General features: G+C 44.4%; 1 protein-coding gene across 3 annotated transcripts; it reads left to right on the top strand.

Moving 5' to 3' along the window:
* The first annotated feature begins 74 nt into the window (after positions 1-74).
* ttf2 (transcription termination factor, RNA polymerase II) lies at positions 75-9,852 on the top strand. Of its 3 annotated transcripts, none has more exons than XM_020459543.2 (23): positions 75-180; positions 514-628; positions 804-890; positions 1,000-1,069; positions 1,200-2,210; positions 2,296-2,416; positions 2,525-2,701; positions 2,816-2,973; positions 3,096-3,177; positions 3,312-3,428; positions 3,569-3,719; positions 3,850-3,955; positions 4,046-4,230; positions 4,354-4,507; positions 4,584-4,675; positions 4,761-4,840; positions 4,983-5,122; positions 5,542-5,715; positions 5,830-5,888; positions 6,260-6,413; positions 6,522-6,604; positions 6,683-6,757; positions 6,903-9,852. In XM_020459543.2, exons 1-23 carry the CDS (start codon positions 153-155, stop codon positions 7,045-7,047), a joined length of 3,564 nt encoding a protein of 1,187 aa, XP_020315132.1. In that variant the 5' UTR covers positions 75-152; the 3' UTR covers positions 7,048-9,852. The 3 variants fall into 3 exon arrangements, with proteins under 3 accessions (XP_020315132.1, XP_031655063.1, XP_020315123.1); XM_020459534.2 differs by having other exon boundaries at positions 78-180; positions 4,761-4,849; XM_031799203.1 differs by having other exon boundaries at positions 5,542-5,888.
* Positions 9,853-11,220: the final 1,368 nt, after the last annotated feature.

The following is an 11,220-nucleotide window of genomic DNA, read 5'->3' as shown; positions in this document are numbered from 1 at the left end:
GCAATTTGGGTAATGTAGTAATTAACGTTAAATAATTGACTCGGAAGTGATTTTCAAACACAATTCCCATTGGTCAATGGAAAGTTTCAAGAAGTTCAAACGCATTTTTACTTTTGGACGAATTTGATCATTATCTTAAACTTTTCTTGATAATGGAGATTGTACTATGCAATACCCACGGTAAATGTGTTCATTTTTGCATTGACATAGTCAGTGTTGCATTATCATAATGATTATATTGTTATTCGTGCCTGCTAAAACGAGGTGCTTTTCTGAAACGTATGCTAGCTTGCTATTGTAGCCATCTAACGTTAGCAATTTGGGAACATAGCTCAATGGTGTTTTCTTTATCTCTCGAGGCAGAATATGATGCTAGCCACCTGCCTAATAATAATGTTAACATAATTGAGCCATCATATCAACCAATAGGGGTGATAACGTTAATGCAAGGACCTGTTTTACTGAATATGAACTAATGTTTTCATCTATTTGAATTGTATTTACACTAACCAGGCAGCACATGCATGCTGAAGACGGGAGTGAAAGAAGGGCCAAATAAGGGTAAAAGCTTCTACTTGTGCGGGGAGCGTCAACAGGGGTCTCCCTGTGATTTCACCAAAGTGGCAGGGTAGGTGGTTCTCTCATGTCAGTTCATTAATGCATGTTTCTCTTTTCATGAAGAGCACTAGCTCTATCCTAACTGGTATCTGACCGTGGCATTCTCAAAAGCCATCTAACAAAGTACAGGACTTATGCAATAGTAATTTACTGATATGACTGATCTGTTTTATGGCTTTCATTAGGATCCCGGCCTCACACTGCCTGCTTCATGAGGATTCTATGGTGGAACTCCAGACTCTCATTCGCAGTCAGCAGCAGCAGGGCTACAGGTCTGTCTGTGTGCATGTGTGTGGATGCTTCCTCAAACTCTAGCTATGATCAATGGTTTGTGTTCAGGTGCATTATCATACTGTGTCTCACTCTCTTTTCTCTTCTCAGGTTGTACTACCGGTGTGTTTTGGGGAAGAACGCAGGTCAGAGGTGGTGTGGCAATGTTCCCTGGACAGCGGTAAGCACCTCCTAACTACTGGTAATGATGAAAATACAGTATACATTGCCTAATTCATAGCCTATTACTGTCATGGCAAGCACTCGTTGAATGTGTTTCAAAATAGCTGACTAGTGCTCCACCCCTGCAGCCAGAGGCAGAGAAACGCAGCCCACTCTCTGACAGACAGCTGCAGCCCTCCAGCCTGCCCCCAGAGAGAAATCCATTCAAGGCCCCAGGCAAGACTGACCAGATGTCAGAGTGGAGGAGACTCCAAGATGGGGGGAGACTGGAGGATGAGAGCAACGGAAAGAATGAGAAAGGTGGAGAGAAGGAGAGGCTTCACAAGAGTGTAGGTAAAGAAAGCGAACACGGTCGAGGTATGGAGGAGGAGGAGAGGGGGATGTCAAGTCCCTCGGAGTCTTGGAGAGACACACAGCTTCCAGCAGGGATGAAGATAAAGAAGAGAGTATCAGGTGAGGAGAATAAGGAAAGTTCTGAAACATCACCTGAGGAAAAGGAAAAGACTGTCAAGGAGATGAAAGACAAAAACAAGAACTCAAACAAAGACAGCCAGAGAGAGGCTGAGAAAAGCAACAACTCTAGCCCGAAACCCCAGAATACAGAGGACCCACACAAAGCCTCAAAGGGTCGTCAGGGATACTACCAACGAGAGCCACCAACCAATAGCCTAAAAGAGTCTGGAAAGCATGCTGGGAAAAAGCCAAGCACAGATAGGAAGAAGAGCAACCCCTCCGACCCAAATGGCACTACCTCTAAAGACGCCCAAGCACCTAAGAGCACAGAGAAGACCAAAACCCCAATCCCACAATCTGATAAACCAGCGCAGCGACTTTCCACTCCAACAACTGAACAGGATAAGGAGGCAGAGAAAATTGCTGCGTCATCATCACAGCAGAACCAGGACAAATCCCATTGTGGGAACCAATTTGGAGAGTGGCGTTGTGATGAAGATGATGATGATGTCCAGTTTGTGTCAGTTCAGCCAGGTACACAGACGACGACTCAAGTACCAGTGCCCCTGGTCCAGAAAGCCCTGACATCCTTCCCAGGGTTCCAGCCTGCCTCTCAGTTCAAAGGTCAGCGGGAGGACCCCAGGGCCCTGCACAGCCAGCTCACTGCTCAGCTCAAACAGAAGAAGGTAAGGGACACCCCTGTGTGTGTGTGTGTGTCAGAATGTACACTGAAATAAATAGTTCATATTTAACTCTCCTTCTCTTTCTCAGGCCACTCTGTCGGTGGTGAATATGTCTGCTCTGCCCGATAAAGGGGAGAGGTTGAAGAGTCAGGTCAAAGACCTGGAGGACGCTCTGGAGTCTCTCTGCCTCACCACTTCCACTGAGCCAGGTAAGACCCTAGCAGGATACTGGACTGTTTGGCTAACCACAACATTGCCTACTGTATTGTCATTGTAGGTACTTCAAGCACAAACTCAATTTAATGTTCTGTTTTTAGAGCCTCAGGGCGACGAAGGTAATGCCAAACCGAAACCCACTCCCAGCCAGTACAACCCATTTAGCTGCCCGGGAGGCACCGTCCTACTGCCCATTGCTCCTGCCCCCCTCCAGTACCAGGCCTCCACCAGCTCAATGGGGCTGCAGCTCAGCCAGGGATACACTCAGATGTATGGAGGTATGGAACAGGGCTACACACACACTTGGTATTCTTGTAACCTGCTTTAGTCAGATATAGTCGTATCTCCGTGATCACCGTCAGTAAATCCTCTGTCTTTCCCTGATTGTCCAGTGAACCCCCAGAGCCAAGCGTTCTATGGAGGCAGGATGACAGACAACCGTCTGCTAGCGGTGAAGAACGCCACCTCTGAGGCCATTGACCACCTCCACAGCTCCCTGGAGTCCTGCCCTGACCCCAATGCTGAGGTTACGGACCCGAAAGGCATCAAGGCAAGACCTCCTTGTACACTACTCAATGCCTCAACCCTTCTAAACCTCATATTGTACACACTGTTGTCTATGGGTATGGTACCCTAATCTACTGTGGTGTTGTGGTCGTTCTCATTGGTCAGGTGCCTCTACTGGCCCATCAGAGACAAGCTCTGGCCTGGCTGCTGTGGAGAGAGACCCAGAAACCCTGTGGAGGGATCCTGGGTAAGGTTAACCAGCCTGTCTGTGTAGTTGCTTTGATTGCAGCAGCCCCAGGGGTTCTGTAAGGAGTTGAATGGCCAGAGTATTTCAAAAACCTTCAGAAAATGCATTAACAACATTTCTCCCCTAATCCTCAGCTGATGACATGGGCCTGGGGAAAACCCTCACCATGATCGCTCTCATTCTGGCCCAGAAGAAGAAGCAAAAGGAGGAGGAGAAAGACACTAAATTGGAAGGCTGGATCTCCAAAAATGGTAATAACAAATGGCAACTTCTCATGTAATTATTAACTTGTATTATGATATATTTGGTAATGTATGTGAACAATGTGTATATATAATGTATTTAGTAACTTGTGTATGATATATTTGTTATACCCTGTATTGTGTTGCAGACTCTAGCCTGGTAGTGTCTCAGGGCACTTTGATCATCTGCCCTGCCTCTTTGGTTCATCACTGGAAGAAGGAGATCGAGAGACACGTCAAGAGCAGCCGACTCAGTATCTACCTGTACCACGGGCCCAACCGCCAGAAGAACGCCAAAGTGTAAGACACACACACCTGAGTCATCTGTTTCCCTGAGTTTAACACACTTGTGTCACCTGAAAGACTATCAAGTGTACAGGTTGCTTTTGACACGTGTTTTATTTGTTTTCTATCTCCTGCTCTCTGATAGTCTAGCTGAGCATGATGTGGTGGTGACCACCTACAGCCTTGTCTCCAAGGAGATCCCAGTCCCGAAGGACGACGCAGAGAAACCTAGCAAGGACCCTGAGGATGTGGTAAGAATAAACACAGAGAGAGAAACGGTGTGTAATGTATTGATGGTGCGAATGATGCTACGGCGTTGTCCCATCGCTCCCTTTCCCCAGCCATCAGCCCTCCCTCCTCTGCTGCGGGTGGCCTGGGCCCGCATTGTGCTGGACGAGGCCCACAACATCAAGAATCCCAAGGTGCAGACCTCCTTGGCTGTGTGTAAGCTGAGGGCCAAGGCCAGGTGGGCTGTTACCGGGACCCCCATCCAGAACAACCTACTGGATATGTACGCCCTGCTCAAGTAAGTCCATCAATATCTCACTCTACCCTTATATTACAAATATCATACCACATGTCCAGTAACAATACACCCCCCCCCAAACCACAGAATCCTCTGCTAAAGTCTTTGCCTGTGTTTTGTCAGGTTTCTGCGCTGCGCCCCATTTGATGAGTTCAAGCTTTGGAAAACCCAGGTAGACAACGGCTCTAAGAGAGGAGGAGAGCGACTTAACATTCTGACCAGAACTCTGCTGCTCCGACGCACCAAAGACCAGATGGACTCTACCGGAAAACCTCTGGTACATGACACACAGACAAACACACATTGGCATATGTGGATTATTAGCGAATTTGATTTCCTTCTTAATTTTCCAGGTGAATCTGCCAGATCGGACCTGTGAGGTGCATCGCCTGAAGCTGTCTGAAGAGGAGCAGTCTGTTTACGATGTGGTGTTTGCACAGTCCAGGTAACAACTATGTCTGATTGGTATCTGAAACTTCCCTCTCTGGGTCTACAGCTTAATGACTGATTCTTTAAACTTTTTCTCCTAGGTCCACTCTGCAGAACTATCTGAAGAGACATGAGGGAGACAATGGTAAAAAGGGAGACAACTCCAATCCCTTTGACAAGGGTAAGGGAGGTAAACTTTCTGTTAAAAAATAATACTAATAATAATAATCTGTTTGAATTCATGTGTCTTTTTCTCCAGAGGCGTGTGAATTTGGACAGGATACCAATGTGACACCTTGGTGTCTGTCTCTCTCCCCCCCCAGTGGCTCGTGAGTTTGGAGTGTCCCAGGCGGACTCTGTGTCCTCCTCCCAGCAGACCCAGGGCCCCACCAGCACTGTTCACATCCTGTCTCTATTGCTCCGACTCAGACAGAGCTGCTGCCATCTGTCTCTGTTGAAGAAGGTACAAACCCACTTCTACCTTTAAAAAACAAAACTATTTTTAACCTTTTATTTAACTACGCAAGTCAGTTAAGAACACATTCTTATTTACAATGATGGCCTACCCGAGCCAAACCCTAACCCGGACGATGCTGGGCCAATTGTGCACCGCCCTGTGGGACTACCAATCATGGCCGGTTGTGATACAGCCTGGAAACGAACCAGGGTCTGTAGTGGGGCCTCTAGCACTGAGATCAGGAGCCAGACCTGTGGAGAGGGCCTGACCTGCGCTCCTCTCTTTTTTTCTTTATCTCTGGGGTCTATGGAAAGGCATCTGTTTGGTTTTTACCTGCTGCTCTTCTCTGTGTGTCTTGCTCCACAGACTATGGGTAAGTTTGGTCTGTCTTTACCTGGCGTTCTCTTTGTGTGTCTTCTTCAAAGACCCTGGATCCGTCTGAGCTGCAGGGGGATGGGATCTCTCTCTCCCTTGAGGAGCAGCTCAATGCCCTGTGCCTCTCCACCGAGCCCTCTGGCCCCGACCCCAAAGCCACCGTGTCCCTCAATGGGAGCCGATTCGCCTCCGATCTCTTTGAGGACACCCACGAGAGCACCAAGGTGACGTCAACTGCTTCCATGTATACTAAAATGTTTCTGTTTTTATACGGCTATCTGGTGCATCTAATATACGCTACTACCTGCTTGATTCTCTTAATGTTCTTGGTGTTTCAGATCGCTGCCATTCTCACAGAGCTGAAGGATATCAGGCAGCAGAGTGAGGCTCAGAAAAGGTCATTCCACACACCTAAATGTAGCCCATTCAGACTACAAATGTTTGGTGTCGTCTGGATGATGTAGTCCTGGCAGACAGATATAGAGGAGTTTGATAGACAACTAAAGTCCATGACAAATAAAGGACTATTGGTAATAGAACATGTTTCCCTCATAGTAGGGTGAACTTTGAGCACCTCTATCTCTTGAATGTTTTGGCATTCGGGTTCAAAAAATCATTTTCTGACCACTTCTACCATGGGCAAACACGTCTGGAAGGCTTCGTTCAAATCTGAAGGGGTGCAGTCAGAAAGGGATTGAATGCATGTGTCGTTATGTTGCATTTTGATTGTACAGTAATCATATATCATAATCATCCATTGTCTGTCAGTGTGATAGTGTCCCAGTGGACCAGCATGCTTCACATCGTGGCCGTTCACCTGAGGAGAATGGGCCTGAGCTTTGCTGTCATCGACGGCACTGTCAACCCCAAACGCCGCATGGACCTGGTCGAAGAGTTCAACACCAACCCTAAAGGACCACAGGTATCGTATGGACAACCATGACCATAAAATATTGATATGCTCTACCTATTTTCAGCTTTGGATCCAGTGTAGTTGATAGAGTTTAGACAAGGTGTTTTGTGTTTCTAGGTGATGCTTGTGTCTCTGTGTGCTGGAGGAGTGGGCATTAACCTTATTGGAGGGAATCACCTCTTCCTCATGGACATGCACTGGTGAGACTCACAACACACACACCCATCCACCACTACCATCTGAGTGTTCTTTATTGATTTATACTGTGGTTCTGACAGGAACCCAGCTCTAGAGGACCAGGCCTGTGACCGCATCTACAGAGTGGGTCAGCACCGAGACGTCACCATCCACAGGTAAGCGCATGCTTTGGTGCAGAGATACTGTAGGAGAATCTCACTGACATATTTTGAGGTTGTGCCCTGTTGGATAAAGACATTGTATAAATCTGATTGCTGATGTGAGTGCTTACACAGAGCATGTGTGTCCCTATCCCTGCAGGTTTGTGTGTGAGGGCACAGTGGAGGATAAGATCTCCATTCTGCAGGAGAAAAAGAAGGATCTCGCACAGAAGGTGCTGTCAGGGACTGGAGCCTCCTTCACCAAGCTCTCCCTGGCTGACCTCAGGGTCATCTTTGGGGTCTGACGACCAGGAAGTAAGGGTGGTGAGTCCGCCAGACTGAGGACCAGGTAGTAGCGGGGCCAGCCATACTTAAACAATTAGGTTTTCTAGATTTATGTTGTGTATGAATCTGGTTGATAACCCCCTTTGCTCTTGTTGGTTACTGCGCACAACAGTACATATTGGCACATAGTGTGGCTAATGTTGTTGGCACTACTTTGCTGTTATGGGCTTGAATGCTTTGCTACTACTTTTCTCCATATGGTCTTCTGGCAGGTTGCAGAGCCTCAGGCCTACTAGCTGTGTACTGTTGTATTTCCCATATCCCCAGCACTCTGTTTCACACTCTGTATTCCATGTGTTACGACAACGACCTTGTTTCTCCTGGTCAGGTCACATGGTCTTTTCATTGAATACATTTTAAGTGTAATTTATAAGACTGACTTATCTCTGCTGGGTCATGTTATTTCTAATCCTAAATACTTTTACCTCTTATGCTGTGTTTGATTATTAGGTCTATTATTAGGTCTTAGGATGTTTTTTTAATAAAATATTATTTATTACAGTTGATCAAACCGCTTATTCTGAGAATGAAAAGTTGCATGAATTCCATAAGAACAATCACTGCAGTGGGTGAAAATATGTTTAGATTTTGGATTAATAATGAAATCTACATAAACAAAGAGTTGCTGTAACAGAAAGCATCCTAAATGACACAGGGTCTTCATAAGTGGTTAAGAGAATCATTTAAAGTGGCAAATAGCAGATAATGATCCATCTGACCGTTGATAACCCAGTATTGTTATGAGTAATAAAGACTACAATCAGGAATCATACAATGTACAGCCAGATGTATTACAAAAGTGGGTGTTATGTTGTTTGTGAAATTATTCTGGTTAAAACCATACCCAGTTCAGAGTTTTTCAAACGTGAGATGATGGAATGATTGTCCCACTGAGAGAAAGTCTCTAAACCACCAGTCACATGGTTTAGAATAAAACTCAGGCAAGTACATACAGGGGAAGGGTTATGGAGTAATGTTAACACCCATATAAATATACACATTGCTCAAGCTACAATGTTCAGTACCATTAGGCTACAGGCAATATTAATCAATGTGCTGATGTTAAGCTGTGTAGATTCTTATGCTTAAAATTTTAGCTATCTTGAACATGCATGCTTTATGTGAGTACATAAGAAGGAATCTATAGTTACAGTAACCTCAAAACATTTCAAGGGGATGTATCTACTGCTTGGATAGTTCCATCTGAGCCACTGGCTTAATCCCATTAGTTCAACTTTATTTTTGGTTGAGTTGGAGATATGAATCCAACATATAATTTCTTAATTTGTAGACAATGTGGAATTAAAGCCAGACTAATTAGTGGCACTGATGGAACTATCCAAGCAGAAGATACATCTCCTTCAAATGTTGATATTTGGTTGTGTTAAATTAAAATATTAATTTTGTACGCAAAGGAAATCAGTTATGGGTCAACATCTAAATGTTGCTCCCAGCAATGATCAAAGATCAGAATGCTTTTTTCTTAAGTTGATTGAGTTCTAATTGCGCCTGCCTCTTTGTAAACAAGTGGAATCATGAACAGTGGTTTGAGCATTATGTTTGCCTGTGTCCCCCGGATTTTCCTTTTTAGCAGCACATTTACCACTCTCCCAAACAGCAAACTCCGGCCCTCTCCTTTTGGGCTGGGGGCATTTCGGGGCGAGTGGGTGCACCCAGTGATCAGAGCACCCACTGATGGGAGTGGCCATTTGTATTAAGCCAGGATTTGAATCATGATTTCTTTGGATATCACCAAACAAAAACTTAGAATGGATAAATTACATTTATTATAACCAACAAAGATTCATTAACTATACCAACTCTGCATTGACAGCTTTGTGAGAACAAGTACTGGCCACTAGCAAAATGACATGGCAGAACAGGCAGGCTTTGAATTGGCTCTTAGCAGAGAAAGGTGGAGTTTGCATAATGTTCGGAGAAGAATGTTGCACCTTCATTCCCACCAACACGGCCCCAGATGGATCATTTACGGAAGCTTTGACCAAACTGAAAGAATTACGGCAAGAAGTAAAGGACAATTCTTGATTTGATACACACGCTTGGGACTGGTTGGATTGAACTTTGGGGAAATGGGGAGCAATGTTTACAAAAATTGATATATCATGATAGGTGTTGTACTAGTGGCCATGGAATAGGTTTTTGTTGTGTCTTACCATTGAAAAAGTCTCTCCTGGTACAAACTGCAGTAAAGCATATCGCTGTAGGAATGGGTGTTTATGACCCACCTGTCGTAGTGAATCCTGTGCCTGATGCTCGTGGACTAAATAAGGACAGATATGGAAAACCATGCAATGCTAAAGGAGGACCATTGGACTATCCTATTGGAAACCCAGAATGTCTATATGGAGTAAGACCAGAAGGGAGATGGCTATCAGGATCAACAAAGGTTGCTGAGCAATGGACTGGACAGAGATCTTCCTGACCTATACCCAGTCCCAGACTATGGTGGTGATGTACCTCCTCATGTACACAAACCATGGCCAAAAAGAGGGTTGTGCAAATGGTGTAAACTAGATTATCAGAGACTTGGACATTTTCATTTCCCAATTTTCTGTGCTATGTGTCAGAGGGGTGACTGCCTCTTATGTTGGGATAAGGAATGTGTTTAAAGGATACACATAGTATAAAATAATATCATGTATTCAGTGTTAAAGGGATACAGCCATGTAATCAATACTAAAAGTGTATAACCATGTACTCAATATAACAGTTGCTAAAGGATAAATGATGATAGACCTGCTTAATATTTTGTTCGCCTAGACATTTTTATGTTACAAAGGGTTTTCCAGTTACAAGTGTTTTTCGGACCATGCCCTTAATCATCTAACAGGTTTTTCATGACCAAACAGTTGTTAGAGAGGCGTCTGTGAGGGAGGGCCATGTGTTTAGGTGTCATATTGGGAATGATGTTATAAGGATTTATACGGTTCCAGTTTATTGTCTTTCATGTTTTTATTATTTTTCTTGTATTCTACATAAATGAGAACCTCAGGCAAGGCAAAGAAATGCGTGCGCATGCTTTTACACTATGTTAAAGGACAATTGACTTGATGATGGATCTTTTACTTCTGTCTAGCTACATGTGAAAAGAGAGGTTTGGTCCCGACTCCCCAGTATGAATGGGAAAGGAAAGCAAAGGTTAATAAGGTGAAAGGGAGGCAGATTGTCTCCTTAGCAACAGAGGTGCTTCCCTTCTCACTTGTACTGGAACAAACTTTAAGACTTAATATATTGGACATTTTCCAGTACATATGTGCACATTATACATCTTAGAGTAGTAAGCAGAATCATTACAAGCCATATGTGTCTGGGCCATCAAACATGGAACCTGAATCCATCAATCAATAGGTCATTCGGTTAAGGAACGGCATATGTGTCTGGGTCATTAGACATGGACCCTGAATCCATTAATCAATAGGTCATTAGGTTAAGGAATGGCATATGTGTCTGGGTCATTAGATATGGACCCTGAATCAATTAATCAATAGGTCATTAGGTTAAGGAATGGCATATGTGTCTGGGTCATTAGACATGGACCCTGAATCCATTAATCAATAGGTCATTAGGTTAAGGAATGGCATATGTGTCTGGGTCATTAGACATGGACCCTGAATCCATTAATCAATAGGTCATTAGGTTAAGGAATGGCATATGTGTCTGGGTCATTAGACATGCACCCTGAATCCATTAATCAATAGGTCATTAGGTTAAGGGATGGCATATGTGTCTGGGTCATTAGGCTAAGGGAAACCAATAATCAATAGGCCATTAGGATAAGGGGAGCCATTTCCTAGTCCCATGAGGTTCATTAGATGTGCATTAGGAGCATAGGTTTGTATTACTGAAAGGGCCATTAGACATGCACCTACATTAGGAATGTGTGTGTCTGTTTTTTTTTGTATCTTTGCTATGGATACGCCACCAATAGAATCTATGGTCTGTGGACCCTAAGGTCTGTGCCAAACAAGAAAATAGAAACCAAGCTGAAATGAGTGCAAGGCAAAAAGATAATGGTGGCTGAATGCCCAAGGGGATGAATCATTAACTTAAAGAGGAGTGACAGTGTGTGACGTAAGGATGAATACTGTATAAAAAGTGTGTGCCAAGGCTTG

This window comes from Oncorhynchus kisutch, linkage group LG2 (genome assembly GCF_002021735.2).
Source record: "Oncorhynchus kisutch isolate 150728-3 linkage group LG2, Okis_V2, whole genome shotgun sequence".
Lineage (NCBI taxonomy): Eukaryota > Metazoa > Chordata > Actinopteri > Salmoniformes > Salmonidae > Oncorhynchus > Oncorhynchus kisutch.
This window is presented reverse-complemented; position numbering and strand designations above follow the sequence as displayed.

Coding starts and splice junctions, on each gene's coding strand:
- ttf2 (XM_031799203.1), top strand. CDS start 153: ATGGAGATTGTACTATGCAATACCCACG. Junction 891..999: donor CAGCAGCAGCAGGGCTACAG/GTCTGTCTGTGT, acceptor TTCTCTTCTCAG/GTTGTACTACCGGTGTGTTT. Junction 3,720..3,849: donor CGCCAGAAGAACGCCAAAGT/GTAAGACACACA, acceptor GCTCTCTGATAG/TCTAGCTGAGCATGATGTGG.